The 26,784-nt window shown below is 44.2% G+C and overlaps 1 protein-coding gene across 3 annotated transcripts in view; it reads right to left on the minus strand.

The window, feature by feature from the left end:
- ANAPC1 (anaphase promoting complex subunit 1) overlaps nt 1-26,784 on the minus strand; it is a 314,460-nt gene that overhangs the window by 78,960 nt on the left and 208,716 nt on the right. For all 3 annotated transcript variants that reach the window (XM_069769209.1, XM_069769210.1, XM_069769211.1), the window contains 3 exons: nt 21,534-21,768; nt 18,896-18,987; nt 13,524-13,658 (listed from right to left, as the gene is read on the minus strand). In XM_069769209.1, coding sequence (XP_069625310.1) covers nt 13,524-13,658; nt 18,896-18,987; nt 21,534-21,768 — 462 coding nt within the window. The remainder of the gene's footprint in view (nt 1-13,523; nt 13,659-18,895; nt 18,988-21,533; nt 21,769-26,784) is intronic.

Raw genomic sequence — 26,784 nt, forward strand, 5'->3', positions numbered from 1 at the left:
AAGCAGAACCTCTCCCTGCTAATCAGTCTGCACAAGAAGCAGAACTTACGGCATTAGTTGAAGCTCTAAAAATAGCCAAAGATCAGACAGCAAACATATACACTGATTCTAGATATGCACATGGCATTATTTTCGATTTTGGCGTAATATGGAGAGCCAGAGGTTATACGACTGCTTCAGGCCAACCTGTTAAACATGCCTCCCTCATTAGACAGATTCTGGAGGCAGCACAAGAAACTAAAGAAATAGCGGTGATAAAGGTAGCTGCACATGTGAGACTCGACACCGAGGAAGCCAGGGGTAACGATAAAGCCGATAAGGCAGCAAAACAGGCAGCACGTAAACCCTTACATCATGCCCACACACTAGATAGCTCTGAAGATGATGAGGAAAGATTGAAGGAAGCTCAGAAACAGGTAGACGACGAAGAACGAGGGCAGTGGCAGAAAAAAGGGGCAGAAGATCAGCAAGGATTATGGAAAAAAGGAACTTTGTTGTGTTTACCCAGAGCCTGGTACCCCGCAGTGGCAAGTGACCTCCACCTACCCACGCATGTGTCGGCAAATGGTATGACGCTCAAGGTAAAAGAAAGGTGGTTGGCTCCAGGCTTTGGTAATTTTGCTCGGAACGTGTGCTGCATGCGCTATATGCCTGGCACACAATCCAGGTCAGGCCATTAAAACCCCAACCAAGCATCATGTAAGACCACTGTATCCCTTTCAAAGACTCCAGATCGACTACATCCAACTTCCTAGGTACAATGGATACGAATATGTGCTTGTGTGTGTGGACATGTTCTCAGGGTGGCCAGAGGCTTATCCAGTTCGTAAAGCCTCAGCAAAAACTACTGCTATTAAAATAGCACATGAACTGATACCCCGTTACGGCATGCCTGAGGTGATCGAGTCAGATAGGGGTACCCATTTTACTGGGGAAATATTCCAGAATGTTATGAAAATGTTGGGAGTAGAAAACCAGTTTCACACTCCATATCATCCACAGAGTTCAGGTAAAGTGGAAAGATTAAATGGGACAATAAAATTAAAAATCCAGAAGGCCATGGCAGAAACAGGAAAGCCTTGGACCGAGTGTCTACCACTTGCCCTGTATTCCATCCGAAACACCCCAAGGGGGAAGGCTAAGCTGTCACCACATGAGATTCTTTTTGGTAGAGCAGCAAATTTGGGTTGTTATTTTCCACAACAACTGATGTTGAATACTGAGACTTTAACTGCTTATGTACAAGAATTACAAAAACGTTTAACTAAAGTGCATTCGCAAGTTTTTGCTTCCCTTCCAGATCCAGAAAATCTCGAAGGAGGCCACAAGTTGGAACCTGGTGATCAAGTCTACGTGAAAAGACACACCAGAAAGACTCTGGAACCGAGATTTGACGGACCTTTCCAAGTCCTGTTAACAACTCCAACAGCAGTCAAGCTTGAAGGAAAGGCATCATGGATACATGCAAGCCATTGCAAAAAAGCAGTATAAGACTCATGATATTGATGTTAATAATGTTAACCTCAACGGAGGCATGGGAAAGACTGAATTCTCTAGCCCCTTTGAACAATAGATTCGTACAAAATCATAGAAAATTAGTGCATGACTTGTTAAATAATACGCAACCCCTGGCAGATTGTTGGATCTGTACCCATTCACCAGTATCAGCCACAAGTATACCTTTTCTAGCAGTTCCCGTGTCAGCTGAAGAAATATTCGCTTGGCCTAATTGTTCAGACAACCTGGCCAACAACCAACCTGGCAATACTAGACTATGGAATACTACAATCGCCATACCAATTGTGGGATGGGTAGAATTTCCTTGGTGGCAGGGCAATCTTACAGGAAAAATAGACAACTTACAATATTTAGCATTCAAGGGAGGAAAATGGGTACCTAGGAATAAGACTGGATTAACTGATTTAGGACAGGTCCCCACTGAAAATCTACAGCTCAGTTTCAGTACAACCACCCCTTCCTCTGATGCTTTCAAACCTACAATATTGGAAAGATATATACATAATAGAAAATGGGAACATTCTGAGTTGTTCCCCCAAGGTGATGCAAACAGTTGTACAAGTAAGCCGGGGAACCTGGTTTGTAATGAATCCAATGAGTATGTCAACGGAATGCATGTATGTGGGAATCCCGCAGCCGGGTACTGTAGCCCCTTGGGACAAAAACCCTCTTGGTGTATGCTTCAGAATGTATCTAGTTTTGTGGATTTGGCTCACAGATTGGTATTGCAGCACTCAGCTTTGTGGGATCTGCCTGAGGGTACATTTTGGATATGCGGAGAAGGAGCATATAAATGGCTCCCCGTAGGTATAAAGGGTACTTGTACATTAGGACGCCTAACCCCGGCTACTTTCATAATTTCAAATAAACAAGTGAATATGCAAGCCGTGCCCAAGCACACACTGTATAAAAGAGCTGCAGATAACTCACCACGTCCCTCGGGGAGGCCGCATATAGTACAAATGGGAATTCCCAACAAAATTGCTAGTACCATTTTTATTTATCCTATGTTAACACAAATGTGGGATAAATTAGTTAGAGCCACGGATTATCTAGATGATCAGATTTGGGATATATTGGACATATTAAATACTAGTATAGCTGTACAGAATCAGCTTATAATAGTCACTAACCAACATACCCTGGTATTGGATTACCTAACTGCCTCACAAGGGGGTATGTGTCAAATCATCGGACCCACCTGCTGTCATTATATAGACCCGAATAGTACTATGAGTATGAGATTTAAATTAAAAGACGTACAACGACTCAGGGATCAGTATGACAAAGACAATGACCAAAATAAGGATAGCTGGTGGTCAGATACCTTTTCTTTTCTTAACCCGGCCAATTGGTTCAGAGGGATCGGTGGGTGGGTTACCGGGATTATGCAAAGCCTAATACATACAGTTATGGTTATTGTAATTATATATGTATTATTCAAGGTTGTACTCAAGGGTATCTCGGTATGCACAAATAAATTTTGTGTAATGGATGTGAGAATATAAAGTTTTTTTTTTGTAATATCACAAAAAGAATGACTAAAATGATCGACAAGGTTTTGAATGGAATATGTCAAAGGGGGGATTGTGAAGAGCAGAACAAAAATGATTACCTCAATGAACAAAAATAAAAAAAAAGAATTTTGTGATAAACATTGACCTGTCCATTCAAGGACATTTTAGCTATAGTATGAAATCCTGTTTTTCTTGTCTGTGGAATTGCCTTTGTACTGTTTGTTGTGAAACTGCCGCCCACGAAACTGTTTTCTTTTCTTTCTTTCCTGTTTTGTCTCTTTGTTTAAACATGCAAAACTTGTATAACCACTAAACCTACTGAAACAACTATATAAAGAAGGGATAGGACCTTGAAGGCAGGCGTGCTTCAGAGACTTCCCAGTGATACACTATACAAGACGTGTCTTGTGTATTATTTCTGGTGATTCCCCACTTCCAAAGGCTGCTCCGACTGAGTGTGATCCCGACACAGCAAACCCTCGTGCCACAGCTCACATTGATGTGCCATCCTGGATGAGCTGCACTACCTGAGCCACTTGTGTGGGTTGTAGAGTCTCATGCTACCACGAGTGTGAAAGCACAACCAACATTCAAAAGTGACCAAAAAATTATCACGTGTATCTTGATAATTGCCAATAATTTCCATCTGTTGTCTATTCCATTTGCACAACAACATGTGAAATTGATTGTCAATTCCTAAGTGGACAGTTTGATTTCACAGAAGTTTGATTTACTTGGAGTTATGTGCTGTTGTTTAAGTGTTCCCTTTATTTCTTTTAGCAGTGTAATTGTTTCTCATACTTGAAATAATGATGTGTTAAAACAAAATTAATAGCTTCAATGACCAAAGAAATTGTGTCACCTGGCATCTTTAGCTCCTCTTTCCCCCTTGTTAGGATTTCAAACCGATTATGAGCATTTATAGGGTCCAGTTGGAATGCTGTTAATGGCAAATGTGATACGGTCCCGTGCCTTTGTAGATGGTTTTTATTGCCTTTATCTTTATTTACAGTGGAATCTGCCATTACGGTGTACCTTCGTTTTCCACAGGGTTAATAGAATTTTGTGAGGCAGTAGTGTGTTTCTTCCACAGAATCAGTGTGTAAAATAATAGGTGATCTCATTCCATCCAAGCACATATTTAGAAAAGCCTGCAATCTATCAAGAACAGAATAGTAGTGAAAAATAAAACAATTTGAGGGAAAAAAGGTTTTTTTTTTCCATGTAAAATTGTGTAATGTGTAGGATAACAGGAAATCATGATCCAATATACACCTTTGAAACTTCAGAAAAAGTATGTACACTGATAAAAACGCATATAACATTATGTTATAAATATACGTTTTAAATAACGCATACGTAATAAATAACGCATATAACGTTACACTAAGGGTGAAGTAAATTGTCTAAAATGCCCGTGCCAGAAAAACTACATAGGCAGGACAAATCGTGCACTGCGAGTAAGACTGAAAGAACATTTATAATATTAAAAGACGGTTCACAGGGTATCCCTTGTCATTACATTATAAATTAGCACATAATGGGAAGTTCCTTTTGGGATGCGGAAAAAGTGGAAAAACTTTGGAGGGGGGGAGACTTTCACTACTGAGACCTGATGGTTTTAAAGTATTTAACGCCAGTTAGAATTTTGCATTTTAAAAAAAATTATAAAAAAAGCTAATCAGATCCTGAAACAAGGTACTTGTCTATGTAAAGACTGCCACAAACGGCAGGTGTAATCCCTGATTAAGGCAGTCGCAACTGCAGAAACGCATTGGACAAGCAAGTACTCTTACCTGAGAAAGCCCATACTGCATCAGTGACGTCACACACCTGCAAGGCGGCAGCTTTTTTTTTTTTTAAAGGTCAGTATAGGAGTCACTGGCCGGCACCTTACTGACACTGTTCATTATACAAACTATACATGGATCTACAATACAGGATCCCCTGCAAGTACAAACAGGATTCTCCACAAGCACAAACGTGGCAAAAGGATTCCGAAAGGATCTCTCGCAAGTGCAGTGTGTTAACAGAACTACCCGCCATCATCCAGGACAAAGTGTTACCACCTTCTATAGTGATCAGTTAAGGAGAGCTGTCCTATCTATCTTTTTCACATTACGAGCATTCATCCAAAAATTCTTTTTTACTGCATCTCTAATCTTTCTTCACATTTCATTGAATACAGCCCAGTGCACCAAGGCAAAGGGTGCCTTTTAACCCCTTAATCCCCAGAGCTTTTTTCGGTTTTGCGTTTTTCTCTCCCCTTCTTCCCAGAGCCATAACTTTTTTATTTTTGTTAATATGGCCATGTAAGGGCTTATTTTTTGCAAGACGAGTTGTACTTTTGAACACCACCATTTTTCTTTTACCATGTAGTGTACCAGAAAACAGAAAAAAAAATCCAAGTTCGGTGAAATTGCAAAAAAAAGTGCAATCCCACACTTGTTTTTTTGTTTGGCTTTTTTGCTAGATTCACTAAATGCTAAAACTGACCTGCCATTATGATTCTCCAGGTCATTATTATTTCATAGATACCAAACATGTCTTGGTTCTTTTTTGTCTAAGTGGTGAAAAAAATCCCAAACTTTGCTAAAAAAAAAATAAATATATATATATATATATATATAAAAAAAATTGCGCAATATTCCGATACCCTTCAAGTTTCTTGGTGGTGTGTGAACATTTTCCTACAGACTTGTTCACTGTGCAAGTAGCCCATGTGTTCCTGTTTCTATAAATATTCCGATACCCGTAGCGTCTCCATTTTTCGTGATCGGGGTTGGGTCAGGGCTGAGCTGACGTTTTTAATGATACAATTTTGGTGCAGATATGGATTTTTTTATTGCTTTATTTTGAATTGGGTGAAAGGGGGTGATTTGAACTTTTATATTTTATTCATTTGTAAAAACTTAGCCCACAACTTGATTGGCTCTGATACATAGAGGCGATGCTCAGATCGCCTCTATGTAGCTGAATTGCAGACTTGCTATGAGCACCAACCACAATGTGGCGCTACAGCAATCCAGCATCAACAACCATAGAGGCCTCTGGTTGTCATGCCGATGCACCGATGACCCCCGATCATGTGACGGGGTCACCGATGCGTGCATTTCCGGCTGGATGCGCTTGTTAAATGCAGCTGTCAGAGTTTGACAGTGGCATTTAACTAGTTAATAGGCGCGGGTGGATCGCCATTTCACCTGCGCCTATTGCAGGCATGTCAACTGTTCAAAACAGCTGAAATGTCCCGGCTTTGAGGTAGGCTCACCGCCGGAGCCCACTTCAAAGCGGGGGGATACTGCCATTGGCGTAATAGTACATCTGTTGGAAGTAAGGTGTTAAAGCATACTGCTCTAACAGATAGGTGACCGCGATAGTGTTAATTCCTTTTTTTCCAACCACAGGCTCCCATACACTGCTCAGAGAGGTATACAGTTTTCCTTCACTGTAAATATGCCATTTAAAAAGGGCTCACAAGTTTTCAATAGGGTTTAGGTCAGGTGGAGAATGGGCCATATCTTTTCAGCTTTAATGCCTTTACCTGCTAGCCAAACAGTGGAGAACTCTGACGACTTGAAGAAAGTGTGTCCTATAAACTGTCGGTTGGTTTGGGAGTAGATTTTGAGTCCATCTTCAACCAAATAAGGTACAACTAGCTAATCTTTAATACCAGCCCATAGTAGTACCCCACCTTCACCTTGCTGAGTCAAAGTGATGGTATGCCCATCCATCCGGTCCATCACTCATCTGATCAATCCATAAAACCTTTGAAAACTCAGATACCGCTTGGCCCAGTCTTGACGTTTCCACTTCTGTGACTTGTTCAGTCGTGGTTGGGTTTCGGTCTCCCTTACCTTGGTCGTGCCTCTGAGCACTGAACAACTAGTACTTCTGGGCCCTCCAGGGAGGTTGCAGTTCTGGAATGTGACAGCACTAGAGGATAATGGGCTCATGGTCGCTTCAGGTTTGAGTCTTCTCACATGTTTGGCAGTTAATGTGCACCTTTTTTTCCTCAACACTTTTGTGACACTTGACAATTTGCAACAAAACTTTTGATGGTTTTGTGATCATGCCCCAATATATCAGCAATTTCAAGCGAGCTGCATACCTTTGTAAGACTTGCAACAAGTTTTGACTTTTCAGTCCATTAAATCTCTTTTTAGCCCATTTTGCCTTAGAACAGTGGTCCCCAACCTTTCTAACCTTGAGAGCCACATTCAGCTTAGAGAGAGGGTTGCGAGCCACATTCAGCACTGAGAGAGGGTCGCGAGCCACATCCAGCTCCCACGCCTTCAAAGTAGTGTCAACCAAAGCCCCCATTACAGGTATGATGCTAACCAAAGCTTTTCCACAGAAATCACTCCAAAGCAGTAAACTAAGATCCAGGAGTTCGCACAATACTCCCATTCAGTATTCTCCCAACACACTGTCACATCCAGCTTTGAGCACCTCCTCTAACAGGTAGTACCTCCAGCGTACCATACCTAAAACATCTCTAAACCCCTAGGACCAGTAAATGTGCATCCAGATCTACAATTCTGTGCAGGGCTACTCACAAAATTCACCATTTTGAGATGTGCTCTTCATACTTGTTTGCTAGACCTGGACCTAATGCACCAAGCTGGCAGACAGTCGTGAGCCACAATTCATGGGACCGTGAGCCACATGTGGCTCCCGAGCTACAGGTTGGGGAGCCCTGCCTTAGAATAACAAGCTGCATAATAATTCTGCATATCTTGATGAAAGGGTGTAGTATCCTTAGGCCTCACCTCCCTCATTGCACATTACCCGATATGCTTAATTCAATTAGCATTCAAGTTTATACAACGGCCATACTGTTAAACTTAGAGACTGTGAACTCTGGTGGAAAAGGGGCCTTGAGACAGAAGATCTGAACGGTCTGGAAGCATCCAAGGGGTGTCCATGAGCATGTTCACCAGCTTCACGCACCAGAATCTTCTTGGCCAGTCCAGAGCTATCAGAATTAAGGGGATCCCTTCTGCCTTTATCTTTTTCACGACTCTCGGATCAAGGGGAGAGGCGGTAAAAGATAAGACAGTTGGAACTGTGACTACGGGATTACTAGAGCATCGCAACTGATGGCCAGCGGATCCCGAGACCTGGCTACAAATTGAGGAACCTTGTGGTTCATCCGAGACGCCATCATGTCGTGTCCGGGGTGCCCCATTTCTGGCATATCTGGATGAAAACAGCGGAGCTGAGCGACCACTCGCCCGAAGCGAGACCCTGACGGCTCAGAAAATCAGTTACCTGATTTTCTACCCCCAGAATGTGCACGGCTGATTTGACGGGAACAAAATGTTCTGCCTATTGCAGAATCCTTGTCACCTGTATCATAACCTGTTTGCTGCATGTTCCGCCTTGACTGTTTATGTAAGCCACGGCCGTGGCGTTGTCCGATTGGATGCGGACCGACTGGAATGCGAAGAGGGTCTGCCTGTAGCGAAGGGCAAAGAAAATTGCCCCGATCTCCAGGAGATTGATGGGGAGAGCGTCCTCTTGGGCATTCCAGCGGCCCTGCGCTGTGTGATGAAGAAAAAAAAAAACGCTCCCCTGGCGTCATTAGTGATGACCTGCCACCAGAGAGGAAGAAAGGACTGATGCCACTAGCGTCACCAGGTGAGGGACCTCCTCACCTTGAGAGGTTGAAGCAAGGGCCCATCTAGGGAGATGGTCCTCTTGTCTGAGGCTGGCCAGACGGCCAGATGAAGGAGGACTGTTATATAACTGGGCAAAAGGAACGGCTTCCATGGCGGCAATCCTCTTCCCTAGAACATTCATACAGGACCGTAGGGGGAGAGAAGCTCTTCGCTTTAGAGTTTGGATCCCCTGGCAGAGGAATGAAAACTTCTCCTTTGGAAGGCACGGGCTTGGGTCGTGTTGAACCTTATACCCAGAAACACCAGGTGCTGAGCTGGGGTCAGGGAGGACTTCTCTCTGTTGATAATCCAGCCAAGATAGACCAGTGTCAAGAGTAAACTGTAGACGCTGGTCGCAGTCTCGGCAGCACAGATCCTTGATCAGAAGATTGTCCAAGTAAGGAATTATGAGAAACCCCTTAGAGCAAAGGATGTCCATGACCGCTGCCATGACCTTCGTGAATAGTCTGGGGGCAGAGGCCAGGTCGAAAGGAAGGGCCATGAACTGATAAAGATCCTCTTGGATCGCAAACCATAGGAACCTCTGGTGCTGAACACAAACAGGAATGTGAAGAAATTATCCCGGTTCCATAGAGGCGATTACCGAACGTAGGGACTCCGTCCTGAAATGGCGGATGCGAACGTGACAGTTCAATCACATAACAGTAGAACCCCGAAAACCGTTCATTCTGGGGGACGGGTACGATCACTCCTGTGCGTGGTTGGGATGTCTCGGCGGGCGAGACAGAATGAAATGTCTTCCTGGGAGAAAACAAAAGTCAATTTTGTAGCCAGAAGTCACTATCTCACTTGAGATTGAAGCAACCTTTTCCTATTAAAAGGACATTTAGGCTTGGAAAACGAGGTGCTTTTCCCGACTGTGGCATCCGAAATTATTTGATCCAGCTTGGACCCAAAAAGTCTAAAGCCTTGGAAGTCAAGTGAGGGACTTTTTTGACAGCGGAACCACCTTCCAGGCTTTCAAGCAGAGAATGCAGTGTATAGCAACGATGTTGCTGGCAGCCCTGAGGAAGCAGCTAGCCGCATCTAAGGAAGAGTTCAGAGAAAAAAGACAGCGCCACAATGGATGGTGAAAAAATAGAGACTCACATTTATTCTGCCTTCTGTAGCGACGTTTCAGTCAACAGACCAGTATGGGCAATCAGGTCTGCCATCTCATCCAGAGGAGCTGCCGCTAGAATACCTTGATGAAGCATTCTTGCCCAGGCAGACATGGACTTTGACACCCAGGTGGAGGCAAATATGGGACAGAGGGAGGCGCCAGCAGCCTCAAAGGCTGACTTAGCCAAGAATTCAATCTGTCTATCCATAGAATCCTTAAAAGATGCACCGTCCGGTAGAGGCAAGACTGTCTTGGAAGACAGGTGAGAAACCAGCTGATCCATATTAAGGGATTCATCCCATTTACCAACGAGGTCTGGCCTAAAGTGATAGAGAATATCTAGCTGCTTACTTCCTAGGAAGTGCTTTTCAGGGTGTTCCCAGAGTTTAGACATAATTGTTTCAAATTTCCTGTGATTAGGGAAATTCCAGGAAGGACAGTTTACCCTTTTGAAGGAAAGAGTGCTCCTGAGCAGGTGCCTAGTCCTCCCTTAGGTTCAGAGTTTGGGTAATTGCCAAGATAAGGCTATTGACCAAGTCCTGCATCTTTGAGTTCTGGTCCGTATAAGACTGAGACTGGGAATCCACCTCCAACCCAAAAGCTGCCTCCGAGGAGGGGGTATGGAGTGAGGAAGGCATCCGGAAGGATGCAGAGGGACCCAGAGAACTAGAGGAAGAACTGGAAGGAGCCCGCTTAATTTGCTTTGTACCCGATTAAACCCTGTGGAGGTCGCGGTAAGGTGCATGTGAATCACCGTGAGAGCACTGATGGCAGTTGTGGAAGTCTGTCCAGGACCTGGACCAGGGACTGAAAACTTTTGTCAGATCGGTGATCAACGGTGACGTGGCAACAGTCCACTCCAGAGGGAGGGGAGTGATCTCATCCCGAGCGATAGGGTGCTCCTGTGGGACAGACATGGTGGAGGGGTTGCAGGACAGGCAGAAAGCGGAGGGCTGGCCTGAAGACCACTTCCTTTTGCAGAGGTCACAGGCAAAGTGAATTACAGTAGGCTTAGAGGGGCAAGCAGAAGCCTTTCTAGGATTGGGCATAAGTTGAGCCTTGGGGATCCTGCAGACAAAAAGAACAGAACCTACCTGATGCCAGCGAAACCAGCAGAAAGAGCTGTGGAAGCTGTCTGCAGACAGGGCAGGAAATAGCCGTGTCCCCCGTGAGCAGAGCGCCAGCAGGATTGCAGAGCATGAAGGACATGGAGGTGTGAAGAGGCTGATGCAGACTCCGCCTCCGCCTGTCCCCACATCGCTGCAATCTCCCAGCCGGCAAGAGAAAGCAAGTGTCCTATTGGCTGACATGCCGGGGTTGGAGAGGCGTGAACAGCCAGGACAGTCTGCCGGCGAAAACAAAGGTCCCTTTCTGATTGACTGACACGCCGGGGATGTGAACAACCGGGAAGGAGAAGCACAGTGATAGGAGCAGAAGAAAGAGCGCCGAAAAACGGCTCAAAATAAGAGGAGGAAAACGCATCCTGTTGGATAAAAAGAGTGTGCAATTTAAAGGCACGCCAGTGACTGGCTAAAGGAAAGGTGCGGCCAGCAAAAGGGAGGTGGGGTGGTGGTGCTGGGCTTGGCTATGGGAAACATGGCCGCCGGCTTTTCTCTACCACTAACGCCGCCCTGTCCCCTTGGGATGAAGGGACAGTGTACCTCGTGATAACGCCTGCCGCTGCGGAGGGAGGGGTGGAAGACATACCTGCGGTGAGTCCCTGTGGGAGACATATCTGCAGGAAGTCCCGGTCCCTCTGCAGCAATGAGGATCACATCAGGAGCCCTCGGGTGGGAGAGGGTCAACTGGAATACGGGATCCTCCTTCCCGAACTGTCTGGATACGGTGCAGAAGCCGGCATCAACTCCTTACAAGAAGGGGGGAGGGCACCACTGGTGACCACCGTCTTCCTCCCAGCCCTCTCCGAGAAGAGGGGTGGGGTGGGGAAAAGACAAAGGACAGGCCACCAGGAATCACCTTGAAACACCAGTAAAAGGTGACATTGGATAAAGTCCTGCCTGTGGGTCTTAGGGTGGGTGATGTGGGTCACACCACAATGCTCTCTCGGTCGCATAAGTGTGGGAAACAGGGTGAGAAATTACACCGTTACCCTGAAGACAAAGAAACCTGAAAGACAAAAGGAAAAGATTAATAAAACACAACAGGTGTCCACACACCTGTTGAGGTATGAGGGACAAATTTCATAAGCGATTATTTCAGCAGTGCCAGGGACCCGAACTAAAAGAGCTACATTGTCAGAATGCAGCATTAGTGCTGCACAAGATGGCTCTTTTAGTTACAAACGCCTGGAGGGGGGGGGAGGGTGACCGGTTCCCTTTAAAGAAAAATTAACACGTCTGTGAGAGCCACAATTCTTGCTGGTTGCTAGGTGAGCAAATATTTATTTCATGCAATAAAATGAAAATGCTTTATGTAAAAAATCATACAATGCGATTCTGCTTTTAACTTTTAGATTCTGTCCCTCACAGTTGAAGTGTACCTAGGACAAAAATTACAGACCTCTTCATTCTTTGTAGGTGGGAAAACTTGCAAAATCTGCAGTGTATTAAAAACGTTTTTTCCACAGTGTGTGTATATGTATCCAAAAAGCTCAATTTGGTCTCATCTGAACACAGCATCTTTCTCTGTACATTTAAGGAGTCTCCCACATCTTCTGGAAAACTTAAAATGAGCCGTACAATTTTTGTGTGCAAGTAAAATCTTTCTTCTGCCCACTCTTCCATTAGGCCAACTCTATGGACTGTACGACTTACTGTGGTCTTCCCGACAGATACTCCAGTCTCTGCTTGGGAACTCTGCAGCTCCTTCAGGGTTACCTTTGGTATCTGTTCTGCCTGTCTGATTAATACCCTTCTTGCCCGGGCTGAGAGTTATGGTAGCCAGCCCTCTCTTGGCAGGTTTGTTGTGGTACTATGTTCTTTCCATTTGATGATAATGGATTTGATGGCGCTCCGGAGGGATCGTCAGCAATTGGGTTTTTTTTGTTGTTGTTGTTGTTGTTTTTTTTTAAGAACCCAACTGGCTTGTACTTCTCAACATTGTCCCTGACTTGTTTGGAAATCTCCTTGGTTTTGATAGTGTTATTTTTGGCTAGTGGTGCCTCTTGCTAAATGGTGCTGTAGCCTCTGTGGCATTTCAGAAAAGGTGTGCATATACTGTCAGACACTGACACTTGAAACTTCCTTTCACTAAGCATGGGACTTAAGCAAAAGGGGTGAATACATAGGCACCTGCCAGTTTTTAGCCATTTGATCTCATACATTTAATTTATCCCTATATTTTTCCTGCTCTTTTGTCCAGCGGGCGGTCCCATCAGTAATTGACAGTTATTTCCGTATGCACAGAAACATAGAAAGCAGCTCAAAAGACCAAAAAGCATAAAATAAGAGAGAATTAAATGAATAAATCACAGGTAATACTGAAACTTTTTTCACAAAACTATGTATCAGTCTAATTAACTCCCCTGCTCTATAACATGGTGCCTGCAGAATGGACTGTATTTTTATTGTGACAGGCCCTTTTTAACTGGAAGGATTACAAATCGTAAGGAGATGAGCACAATATCAAATACATAAATAAAAGATCAATTTATGCAATAAACCATGAATAAGAAGAAAAATAAATCCTCTTATGAGAATTATGCTGAGGCAATACAGGGTATCCCATCAGACATTCAGCTACCTTGATCTGATAACTTGGGGACTTGTGTTTTTCCCGGTTAACCCCCACTTGTGAACGCTTGTGTCCTCCTACCATATATTGGTACAGCTGTTCTGGAACATTCAAGTCAGACATACCAATCAAATTGCTTCCATGCTGCAAGAGGGACACATACAAAAGTTATGATTAAATATGACAAAAGTATTAACCACACCAGCAAATACACAGTAGTTAAACACAGAAATTGCACAATTGGAGCTCATGTGCATGGACGCATTATAATCCTTATGACCGCTGTCTACCTATAACCACTATAAAAAGATATCAGGGCATGTACCATCGTATGCTGTATTATGAATATGAACAATAAAAAGTGGATTTTTTTCATTGCTTACCATAAAATACTTTTATCGTCCTTTTTATTGTAGGACAGAAACCTTGGGTTATAGCTGCTGTAACTAGGATAGATTAGTGTTTGCTCCCCTCATTAGCTGTACCCACCTGCAGCCACAGACCTAATCCATTTGTAGCTAGCAGCAGTAGAAGACCTAGATCAGTGATAGCAAACCTTTTACTCTTCGCCACGACAGCACCCCACTGGAGAGAGGGATCCGCCCCACAGGAACAGGAAACCTACAGAAAATAAAAGGGAGCGGTCCGCCTCTCCTCCTCAGTTTAGGTTTCCTGTTCCTGCGGGAACGACAGGATTTCTACAGAAAGTACCTGGGCATGCATGCCGCCTGTGCAGTATCTCCGGGAACGGCAGGGGCTGCAGTCTGGAAGCAGCGTCGGGGAGTTTCCGTTTGACGGTTCCCCCCTCGTCTGATGAAAGCCTGGATGATGGCCGGGTCTGGGGAAGGCCGCTCCGCATCACTCCAGAACATGTGGCGGAAGCAAGCGGCGGAACAAGCCCTCACTGATCAGGTGAGGTGAGAGGAGCGTTCCGGAATGCGGTCCGGTGTAAAATCCCGGACCGCGCATGCACCGACTGCCACCAATGCTTTTGCACCGGAAGTATGTGCTGAACTTCCGGGGCATCCAGGCCGATGTCAGCGGCGGGGGGAGCGCGGTTTTGCGCATGCGCAGGGCCGCGGAAAAAAAAAAAAAAGCTGGGAAACGCCCTGTATAAATCAAGTAGGCACCATTATTTGGCGATGCAAGGTCATCCCCAGGTGCCATGGACCCTACAGGAGACCAAGTACCCCCCCGCCAAGGATCGTGCCAGCAGAGGATCTTCAGATACCGGTCGCAAAAGCGATGTGGTGGACAAATCCAGGACAAAACCTCGGCCTTTTGATCCGGTATTGATAGCTTCACTGGGTGAGTTTTTAACTCTGCCTATTAAGATGACGCCATCTCCCTCTTTTTCTCTCCCTCTCCTTCTCATTATGTGTTGTTCTGGTCAGATTAAAAAACGACAAAAAACTAAACACAAGGAATGCGCCTTATGTAGCCAGCCCCTGTCAGACTCATACCCTAAAAAGCTTTGCAAGGACTGTATAACGGAGACAACACAAGGAGCATCAGTGTCCATTACAGACTTACGTGCCATAATAAGAGAAGAGTTAAAAGCCATGTCCCACGATAAGCCACACAAAACTAAACCTAAAAAACTAACATCATCTTCAGATTCTGACAGTGGCCAAGCAGTACTCTCAGAAGCCTCCCTATCATCATCATCATCGTCGTCATCAGAAATTGAGGGACGTTCATGTTTTCCCTTGGAAAGTGTGGACAATCTAGTGAAATCAATAAGGGACACCATGGGGTGTGAGGAGGCAAAAGGCACACAAACCACGCAGGACATAATGTTTGCGGGTTTAGCAGAGAGAAAAAAGAGATGTTTTCCAGTCATCCCGGCAGTGAAAGCATTAATAAAAAGAGAGTGGGAGAAGCAGGATCAGAGAAGTTTTTTACCCTCTGCGTCAAAACGGAAATACCCGTTTAGTGACGACGAGCTACTTACGTGGACCAAAATCCCTAAGGTTGACACAGCGGTGGCCTCCACCTCTAGACAGTCCACATTACCCGTAGAAGATGCGGGATTGCTATCCAACCCTCTGGATCGCAAAGCGGAGTTATCCCTTAAAAGGTCTTGGGAGGCAACTACAGGCATATTCAAACCAGCAGTTGCTAGTCCTTGCACCGCTAGGTCAATGCTCATCTGGATTGACCAGTTAGACCAACAAATCAAGAATAAAACCTCAAGGGAAAAATTACGGGCTGCTATCCCCTTAATACGAGGCGCAGCAGCCTTTATGGCGGACGCATCCGCAGATTCTCTCCGCTTGGCAGCAAGATCTGCAGGTCTCGTAAATAACGCCAGACGGGCGTTATGGATGAAAAGTTGGAAAGGGGACGCGCAATCAAAATCTAAAATATGTGCGATCCCGTGTGAGGGTGAGTTCCTCTTTGGTAAAACCTTAGATGAAATCCTCAAAAAGGCAAAAGACAGGAAAAAAGCTTTTCCTGATTCCTCTATTCCTTTTTATAGGTGAGCCTTTAAGAGAAGGCCGTTTGGCAAAAGAAGGCAAACGGACAGGCTGACAACATGGGCTACTAAAGAAGACAAACAGAGAGGTACCATGTTCAGAAGAAACAACCCCTCAAAAGGAAACAAATACTAATGATATAACCACTCCAGTAGGGGGCAGATTAAAATTTTTCGCCCCCGCAGTGGGAAAAAATAACAACTAGTTCGTGGATTTTAAATATAATCCGAGATGGAATAAAATTACAATTCTCTCGCTTTCCCCACGAATCATATATTATAACATCCCTCGGATCGCCTGCGCAACAACAGGCCCTTGAGATTGAAATTCAAACCCTATTATCAAAACGGGTTTTAGTCTGGGTTCCTAAGGGGCAGGAAAGTAGGGGATTCTACTCTCCCTTATTCCTGATTTCCAAACCCGATGGTTCATTCAGGACAATCATAAACCTTAAAAAACTCAATTCATTTGTTGAAAACCATAAGTTTAAAATGGAATCTATTAGATCCACTATAAAGCTCCTTTTTCCAAACTGTATGATGGGGGGCATTGATCTAAAAGATGCTTATTACCATCTCCCTATCCATGACAGATACCAGAAATTCTTCAGGGTAGCGGTGACAATCAACGGCAAGATTCGTCATTTCCAGTATGCAGCCATGCCCTTCGGCCTCTCTACAGCGCCAAGGATCTTCACCAAAGTAATGCTAGAGGTGATGGCTTATCTTCGCCAAAAAGAGACATTAATTGTGCCCTACCTGGATGACTTTTTTGTCATCGGAAATTCAGTTACTCAATGTGCTGACCGCTTGGCTCACGCAATTTCATCTCTAAAGGATCTAGGCTGGATCATCAATATCAACAAATCCAGACTTACTCCACTTTCCCTTCAAGCGTTTTTGGGGTTCCATCTAGACTCCATAACCCAAAAGTGTCTTCTCCCTCAGGTAAAAATATCACTCATCAAACAAAGTCACAGCTGCAATAAATAATCCACGTGTATCCCTAAGACAAGCTATGTCGTTGCTAGGATCCCTTATTTCTTGTACACCTGCAGTGCAATGGGCCCAATACCATACCCGAACACTGCAACACCGGATCCTACAAGAAGAAGGACGGCTACTTGGTCGCCTAAATGCAAAAATAACCTTGTCCCAGGAGGTCTTAACTTCCTTAACGTGGTGGCTAGATTCAAACCATTTGATGAATGGTGTTCCATGGGTAATAACGCCATCTCATACCACTGATGCCAATCCTCACGGATGGGGCGCTCATATGGGAGATAGTTTATGCCAAGGTTTATGGGACACGGAAGAACGCTACAACTCATCTAACCTTAAAGAATTAAATGCAGTAAAATACGACTTGTACCATTTTCTCCCACAGCTTTGGGGAAAATACGTCAGAATCCTTTCCGACAATACCACCACAGTGGCATAGCTAAACAAACAAGGAGGTACTCTTTGTAATGACTCTATATATGAGTTTCACTTTTGTATTGAAGAACTGAAATGCATTAACTTGATGATATTTTAATTTTGGGAAGAGTACCAGTATGTATGCCGTTTTATTATTCTTATTAGTCAGCACTGTTTTCCCTTCTCATTTGCAGATGAGAAGGGAGATTGTGTCATTTCTGTTTCCCAGTTAGAGGGGAAGAAAAGAAAATAAGAAACTAAAATAACACAATCAGGTTAGGCTACTTTCACACTAGCGTTTTTTGCAATACGTCGCAATGCATCGTTTATGGGAAAAAACGCATCCTGCAAAGTTGTTTGCAGGATGCGTTTTTGCCCCATAGATTAACATTAGCGATGCATTGTGACGCATTGAGACACGACGTGTTGTGGCGGACCGCAGGGAGCAAAAAACGTTACATGTAACATTTTTTGCTGCCGACGGACCGCTTTTTCCGACGGCGCATGCGCGGCCGGAACTCCGCCCCACCTCCCCGCACCTTACAATGGGGCAGCGGATGCGCAGGGAAAATGCATCCGCTGCCTCCGTTGTGCGGCGCATTTCACTGCTAGCGTCGGAACCTCGGCCCGACGCACTGCGACGGGCCGAGTCGATGCTAGTGTGAAAGTAGCCTTAGCCTGCTTTCTTCAGAAAATAAACTAAACAGATTAGCTCAGTGCTTGAAAGAGTGGTCTATCTGATGGAAGGAGCAAACACATAACTACTTACTGTCCGACTCAAAGTGGCAGGAAGCTATAACCCAGGGCCTCTTCATCCTTAACTGACATGGACAAGGAAGTAAATTTAACCACAACACATCTCCAATGGCAAGGTGTTGATTAAGTGTGGAAAACCCATTTTAGCAAACTGACATGAATAGGAGTTGCAATACCTGGGAACGGTGAACGAAGCATTGCTGTTGGGCTTCATTCACATCTAGCCACCACTGCAGCTGAAAACAGCTTATGGTGGGGTGTCTGTGGTTGAGGACCTATCAAGATATAGTAACCCTGGACAAACACTTGAATTTTACTGCCAGAACTCAACAGATTGCACTGTGAGCAGTCAATTGTCACGTCAATCTTCTAACAAGTAGAAATTGTCCAAAAGCCCCCCCACCACCCCCAAAATAAAAACGCTTTAAAATCTGCACTAGTTGAAAACTATAAATCCAATCAACAAAACATCACTGTAAAATAACCATAAGGGCGTGTTTACGCTTTAAACCGTCAATTTTTCCACCCAAAATCTACAGCATTTCAAAACTTATTTTCCACCCACTCAAATGAATGGAAATAAGCAATGCATATTATGCAGCGTTTTTTCTGGCCAACACTACGGTTTTTGCAGCAGAAAAATTGGTTATGAAACGTGTGCATATACCCTGATACTGTATAGGAATAATTAGATTGCCATAAAGCTTTTTTCACATTGAAGGCTTACCCCTAGACAGACCATACCCAATGCCAGACCAGCTGCCAATGAATAAGACTCGCGATCTGTACAGTATTCCATTTCAGGTCCTGGGGGACGACCTAAAGAAAAATTCAGGCATCAGGAATAAAAAAAAACAAAAAAATAAAAAACACACACATCAAACATTAAACCACTGGGATTATCTTTTGACTTATACATCAAGGCATCTCAAAAAATACACTCAATATTAAAAATATAATAAGGTATAGTATTGATAAGGATTTAAAGTACCGTATATACTTGTGTATAAGCAGAGTTTCTCAGCACATTTTTTTCTGCTAAAAATGCCCCCTCGGCTTATACAGGAGTCATTGTCCCAGTTTATGGCGGGGGAGGGGGAGAGGTGGGAGAGCGGGTCACAGGAGGCAGAAGCTGGCGGCTGCGGCTAAAGCCTGTGCCGCTGCTAATTATAAATTAATATTCACTGCACTGGCAATGAATATTCATTTCTCTTATAGCGCGCGCAGTCACAGCAGCAGCCTCCGGGCTCCAACGGGTACCCGCTCATTAAGGTAATGAATAGTCACCTCTTTCCACTCCCATAGGCTGGAGAGAGATGAATATTCATTAGCTTAATGAGTGGGAACACGTAATCGCCCGGCCACAGGAGTTGCTGGAAGCCGAAACGAGATGCTGCAAGGGCGCGCAGGGAAGGTAAGTAGGAGGTTTTGATTTTTTTTAATGGTTTTCTCATGGGGGGCCATACATGCAAGGACGGGGATGAGGAACCACGCATACAAGGATGGGAATAAGGAGCCACGAATACAAGGATGGGAATAAGGAGTCATGCACACAAGGATGTGGATAAGGAGCCATGCATACTAAAATAGGGATTAGGGAATAATGCATACCCGGCTTATACTCGAGTCAATTAGTTTTCCCAGTTTTTCTAGGCAAAATTAGGTGCCTCGGCTTATACTCGGGTCGACTTATATAAGAGTATATAATAAATAAAGTAATAAAGAAAAAAAGCTGGCCATAGGCATTGGATGTTAATCATCAGACCGTCAACAGATCTAGGTGATTTTGGCGGAATCCCACACTGCAATCTGAGCTTTTTGGTAGATTTAAAAAGGTATTCCCATCTCCAAGAAGATCCTATCCCAATATGTAGTAAAAGTAATATTAATATCAGCAAATACTACAAATTAGAAATGTATAATTCTTCTGATTCGCCAGGTCGCTCACCCCATGTACAGGGCACTGCAGTAGCTTAGGTATCCATAGTTACTACCACTCAGTGAGTTAGTTAGCTTTTAGTGGTCGTAACCATGGACACCCCCCCAGCTGCTGCAATGCCATTCACATGAGGTAAGAGACATAGTGAATCTGAAGAATTACACTATCTTTAGAATTGCAGGTATTTGCGATAATTATTATTACTACACATACTACATATTAGGATATGATCTTGAAGATGGGAATAACAATTCAAGAATTAGATTTACCAAACATTTAACTAAAATAAAATGGATCTGTGAATTTGCAGAAAAGAATCTCATGTCTATGGGCAGGCAAACTGTAAAGATTAGGAATAGCAATACATTTTTTTTCTATCAGAATATTGACCCATGAAGGTAAAAAGGAGCTCACACCTAAATCAAGACAATTATCCTATTCATCAATACTTCATTTCAAAAGCAAGTCAGACAGAAAAACTCCAGTCCAGGCTGAGTACGGACATATGCTAGGAGGGCCCAAGACTAGCTAAGACAAGCCAAGGACTGTGTCTCAGTGAGCAGAGCTGCGAGTACGAAGACACTGGACTGAACCATGCAGCCAAAACACCTCTGCTCAGGTTCGGGTAGCAAAAGAATTGTAAAACGCTGCGGAATATGTTGGCAGTATATAAAGATTATTACCACTATTAACAGCGATGTCGCGTCCAAAGTTTTTGCTGCAGCAAAAACTCAGAGACCCAAGCAGCAGCGGAGACTCGGTGCTGGACCCAGGGAGAGTGAGAATCTGCCTCTATTATTTTAAAGAAAATCTGTCAGCAGGATATTACACTTCAAAATATTGATATGTGCATGTAGCTCTTTCAAAGACAAATGCAGCAACACCTGTGCTAAGACAATCCATTCCTCCGTTACTGAGAAATCAGTTTGTACTGATATGCCAGCCACTGTCACTCCAGCTCTATTTCCCACCCAGCGACGCCTATTCCTGCCTGACTGGCGGCTCCTGTGCGGTGTGACTTCAGGTATAGGAGCAGTCAGGCATGCAAAAGGAGGTAGCACTAGGTGGGGAATAGAGGATGGAGATTTATCAAAATCCTTCAGCCTTATTTGTACATGAAATCAGACGCTGGTGTCTCAGTAACGGACTGGCCATGTAGAGGTATTTCTGGGCTTGTCTTTAAAAGAGTTATATGCACATATAAATAGATTGGGGTGTGAAATCCAGCTGACAGAATCCCTTTAAAGAGCAACCATACGTGGAAGCAATTTTTCAGAATAAGCTGTCCTGTGTGAGTACATTAATACACCACCAATCTCTGGCCACTGTATATCTTGTATCCGGCATTTTCAGCATGGCAGAAATAATACAGTGTAGTAATATAATAAATTGAAGATATATTCCCCATTTGAAGTGGATATTTTACCTATTTCAGCCAGCAAAACTTCTGCAATATGTCGATGTGCCGTTCCCTGGTACACCATTCCAATGCCAATGACTGCAGCCACCTGCACATTATGTGGCACATCCAGCTCCGTGGATGTAGGAGGTAGGAGAGCAGGGATGTGAATGCTAAGAAGTCGTGTAATGGAGATGTCCATCGTACCAAGCTTGGCTGCCGAAACCCCAAGCAGGAGTCCAATACTTGTCATCTCATGACCCTTACAGAAAAAGAAAATAGAAAAATTCAAGCATAATTGTTAAGAACCAATTTAAATTGCCCTGTGTGTAGATCACATTTCTAATACAACAACTAATGCGAAAATGTTTAAAGAATCAACGTCGTTTTAATTCCAGAAAACAATAGCACACATGAAAGTAAGAAACTTTGTATTATATCTGAGAGAAGTCTGCTACTTTCTTCACCTGTCCTCCTGTCTCAGTAATGTGCAGATCTGTCTTCACTGTTTAGAGTTTACCCGGGAGTGAGAATTTTGAGAAAGTTCCATCAGACCTGATGGAGAAAGAACAGCTTTCTCTAATAATTAATAATACAAAGTTTCATATTTTCATGTGTCCTATTGATTTATTAAATAAAAATTAAACAATAACCATCTTTTTAATTTTTAACAAGGTTATTTAAAATAACAATTAATGTAGGTTAGGTGCATGGATAAATATGGCTAAGTGCATACTATGTTTCAGGACTATATTTTTTTTTTTATAAAATATATACACTGCCTTGAAAAAGTATTCATACCCCATAAACTTTTCCAAAAGTTTTCAAGTTACATCCACAAACTTAAATGTATTTTACTGGGATTTTATGTGCCATACCAAACAGAGAAGAACTCTGAAAAAGTGTATGGCTATTATGAACAATAATGCACATCCATTATATGAGCTATTCATGAGACAGAAGAGCACCTTCAGTAACCGGCTAATACTTCTGAGGTGGAAGAAGGAAAAATATAGGAAATAGTTTGTGCCAACTGCTATGGGGATGTACAACAATAACATTAGGGTTAAACCACCAAGGTGAATGTCTACTTATTTCTCTACATTTCAGTTCACTCGTTGTGTATGTCCTATCTAATGTATAATGTTCTTCTGTCAACTCCACTGTCACGTCAATTAAGTAATTCTTTTTATGATTTTTATGATTTAAGTTGTGCTGCTGTGATACTATAATTTCCCACGGGACCAATAAAGTTTAACGTATCGTATCGTATCGTATAAAAGTAGTAAGTATGTGTGAAGTGTAAAGAAAATTATACAATGCTTAATTAACGTATATACTAGAGTAGAAGTCGATCCGAGTATAAGCCGAGGCACCCAATTTTGCCACGAAAAACTGGGAGAACTTATTGACTCGAGTATAAGCCGAATATGTATTGTCCCCCATCCCTATCCTGGTATGCATGCCCCCCCCCACCCCCCCACCCCCAAAAAAAAACAAAAAAACACACATCCTACTTACCTTCCCCTGCACGCCCTCGCTGCATCTCGTTCTGGGCTAGAAGCTCTTCCAGTAGAGAGATCACGTGTCCCCGCTCACTAAAGTAATGAATATTCAACTCCATGCCTATGGTAGTGGAGAGGGGTGAATATTCATTACCTTAATGTGCGGGGGACACATGACTGCTTGGCCTGAAGACTGGCACCGAAAAGCGATGCAGCGAGGGTGCGCAGGGAAGGTATGTAGGCTGCGGCTTTAAATATGTGCGCTACAAGAGAAATTAATATTCACTGTCAGCGCAGTGAATATTCATTGCTCTTTAGCAGCGACCACAGTTACAGCCGCCGGCTCCTGCCTCTGTGACCCGCCGCTCCCCCTCCCTCTTTCTGGGACAGGGTCATTCCATATCAAGTGATCCAAATATGAATATTTTTTTACCTGACGTCTTTAGATTTTTTTTTATTTTTATTAAGTACAACTTTAGTTAATTACAAATTAAAAGTTTTGAATTTTTTTCTTCATCAGTTAATTTTTTACAGATTTCTAAAGTTTTGAAAAAGTGCGGATTTTGGCCTGGTATGGCTTTACATTTTTTATCATATCTCTGGCTAGAATTAAGATAAAGAGGTGGGAGAGGCATCATTTTTCTCAGAACGGTATCGGCTTTCATTTGATATGTGATAAGAAGGTTTCTTTATATTTTGTTTTGCAGAAATCAAATTCAAAATTTTTATACGCAATTGTGAAAAAAAACGTATGTTTTAAAATTGTGAAAACATGCATGTGGGATACTTGTGTTATTGTTCATATTTGTAGAGGGATTCAACTTGGGACCTATCAAAATTTTTTTTTTTTTTTTTTAAGCCTTGAATCATCTGATTTTATGCTTGTGTGAGTTTCTAACTTTTTTTCTTTTCAAATTACAACTTATTGAATTCAACATTTATATGCAACAATAAAGGAACACAAAAAACAAATACCGAAGTGCCAGAATAAATACATCTTAATCATCATAACACAACTTATGCAATGCATTCAGGTTGAAAATGCTGAGCAAGTCAAAAGAAAAAAGGTAATCATATCCTCAAGTGTGATTTTCTAAATACAGTCTCATCCTAATTATAGGATTATACTCGAGTCATGGTCGGTGGCAGGGTCGGCGGGTGAGGGGGAGAGAGGACTGTCGCATACTCACCTGCTCCTGGCGCGGTCCCTGCATGTCCCATGGTCTACGGGTGCCGCAGCTCTTCTTCTGTTCAGCGGTCACGTGGTACCGCTCATTAAAGTAATGAATATGGACTCCAGTCCCATAGGGGTGGAGCCGCATATTCATTCCTGTAATGAGCCGTACCACGTGACCGCTGACAGAGGAAGAAGCTGCAATGCCCGGAGACCATCTGTCTGGGAGAAGGAGCCAGGGACCCCGCCAGGAGCAGGTGAGTATTTCATATTTACCTGTCCACGTTCCACACGCCGGGCGCCGCTCCGTCTTCCGCGTCTTCTTGCTGTGACTGTTCAGGTCAGAGGGCGCGATGACGTGTTAGTGTGCGCACCGCCCTCTGCCTGAACAGTCAGTGCAGACAGACTGGACGCTGAGGAGCAGCGGGCAGTCACGAGAGGTTAGTATGTGTAAGACTCATGCTGGTGTGGTAGTTGGAGGCAGGTATATCTCGCCCAGGTGTTTGTCCTATGTGAATTAGGCCACTCAGTATCTTCAGGGTGCTAATGGGTTAATGATTGCAGGAATAAAAGATGACCAGCTGGGGGTTTTCAGCGTCTGCCTGGGGCACACAGATTGCCTGCCTGTGCGAGACAAACGTGAGTGAAGAGCTCTGCTCAAGAATTGTGTGATGTTAGCTGGGTGGGAGAAGCCCCCCCAGTTGTTGAGATAGCTACGTATTTGTTTAGTTAGTGCCGGACAGGCTAGGATTTATTTTTATGTTTTGTTTTGTTCATGTTGCTTTCACGTTAATAAATCTGACCTGAGGTCAGCCTGCTCAGAAACCTGCTGTACGCCTCAGATTCAATGCACAAACCACGTGACCTTTGACCCCAGCAAAGGCGATCCCGGAGTGTTTTGTCACATTGTGGTGGAGAATGCGGGCATACCGTGGCACAGGCGACAGCATGGAAGACGTGGTGAAAGCCTTAGTACAGTCCACTGCCGTACAGCAGCAGGCCACTGCCGCACAGCACGAAGCTAATCGCTTGATGGCCGCACAGCTGAAGGAGTTAGTGGACATGACGGTTGCAAACCGCCAACTTCTCCAAAAGGTGGCGCAGCGCCTGGTGAGCATGCCTGACGCTGACCCGGAAGCAGAGTCCAGAAGGATCCATGTGAGTCGATACTGGCAAAAGCTGACTGCAGAAGATGACGTCGAGGCATACCTGACAACGTTTGAGCGGACGGCGTTGAGAGAGAAGTGGCCGAAGGCACGTTGGGCCAACTTGATTGCCCCGTTTCTCTCCGGCGAGGCCCAAAAAGCTTACCATGATTTGGACCCGGAGGTCGCTCAGGACTTTGAGAAACTGAAAGCTGAGATCCTGGCCCGGCTGGGTGTGACGACGGCTGTCCGGGCACAGAGGGTACATCAGTGGACATACCAGCAAGATAAACCGGCACGGTCTCAGATGTTCGACCTGATCTACTTGACAAAGAAATGGCTGCAACCCGAGGTACTGACAATACCCGAAATAATCCAGCGGGTTGTCCTGGACAAGTACCTGAGAGTTCTACCCCCAGCGCTGAAAAGGTGGGTAAGCCAAGGAAATCCCACGACAGCGGATCAACTTCTGGAGTTGGTCGAGCGTTATTCCGTGGCAGAAGGACTTCCCGACGATACCACCAACCCCCGGTCTGTGCCTCCTCGTGGAACCGGTAAGACTGTTCCAGCGACCACGGGTGAAGGAAAATCGCTTAAAACTGTGGGGGAGGAGTCCGGGACTGCTCGCACTCCGAGACCAAGAGTATTGGACGGTGGTCTCAGTAAGGGACCTGTTAGGTGTTTCCGCTGCCATGAGAAGGGTCATGTTTCTGCGAACTGTCCTGTTGGGCTACGTTCACATTAGCGTCATGCGACGCAGCGTCGCCGACGCAACGCACGACGCTTTGGAAACGCACGCAAAAACGCACCTTTTTTGACGCAAGCGTCGGACGGATGCGTCATAAAACGCAGCGTTTTTGGTGCGTTTTTGGTGCGTTTATACAAAAAACGCAGCGTTTTACGACGCATGCGTTGTCAAACACTGATTAGATCTTTACACACAATTTAGTGTCTAGACACTAGATAACACCACCAATGAATAGAAGAGGGTGGGTTTAGTGTCTAGACAATCGATAATGCCACCAATGGGTAGATGGGGGTGGGTATTAATGTAATAGTGGTATATATACCCCGGCATACATTATTTCCAACCATAGAGCATCAAGATGGATCGTCCCATGGAGAGTATCTACCTCACTTTTCAGATGGAATTAGCCCTTGCTATAGCTTATGCTTTTGCCTGTCATGAACAGAGGAGAAGAGACAAACTACGGAGAAGGATTCGTCGGCGTTTTTGGCTACACCCTATAGTGGAAGTCCGAGAGAGTCGTGGAGCCTACCATTGTCTATTTGGCGAATTAAATGAGAACCAGGACAAATACTTCGAATACACCAGGATGTCAAAAGACAGCTTCCGATATCTGCTGCGTCTGGTGGAAGGAACCATTTCCAGGCAGGACATGCAGCTCCGTAAATCGATTTCCCCTGAGGAACGTCTGCTGGTGACTCTACGG

The sequence above is a fragment of the Ranitomeya imitator genome, chromosome 5 (assembly GCF_032444005.1).
Source record: "Ranitomeya imitator isolate aRanImi1 chromosome 5, aRanImi1.pri, whole genome shotgun sequence".
Taxonomy (NCBI): Eukaryota; Metazoa; Chordata; class Amphibia; order Anura; family Dendrobatidae; genus Ranitomeya; species Ranitomeya imitator.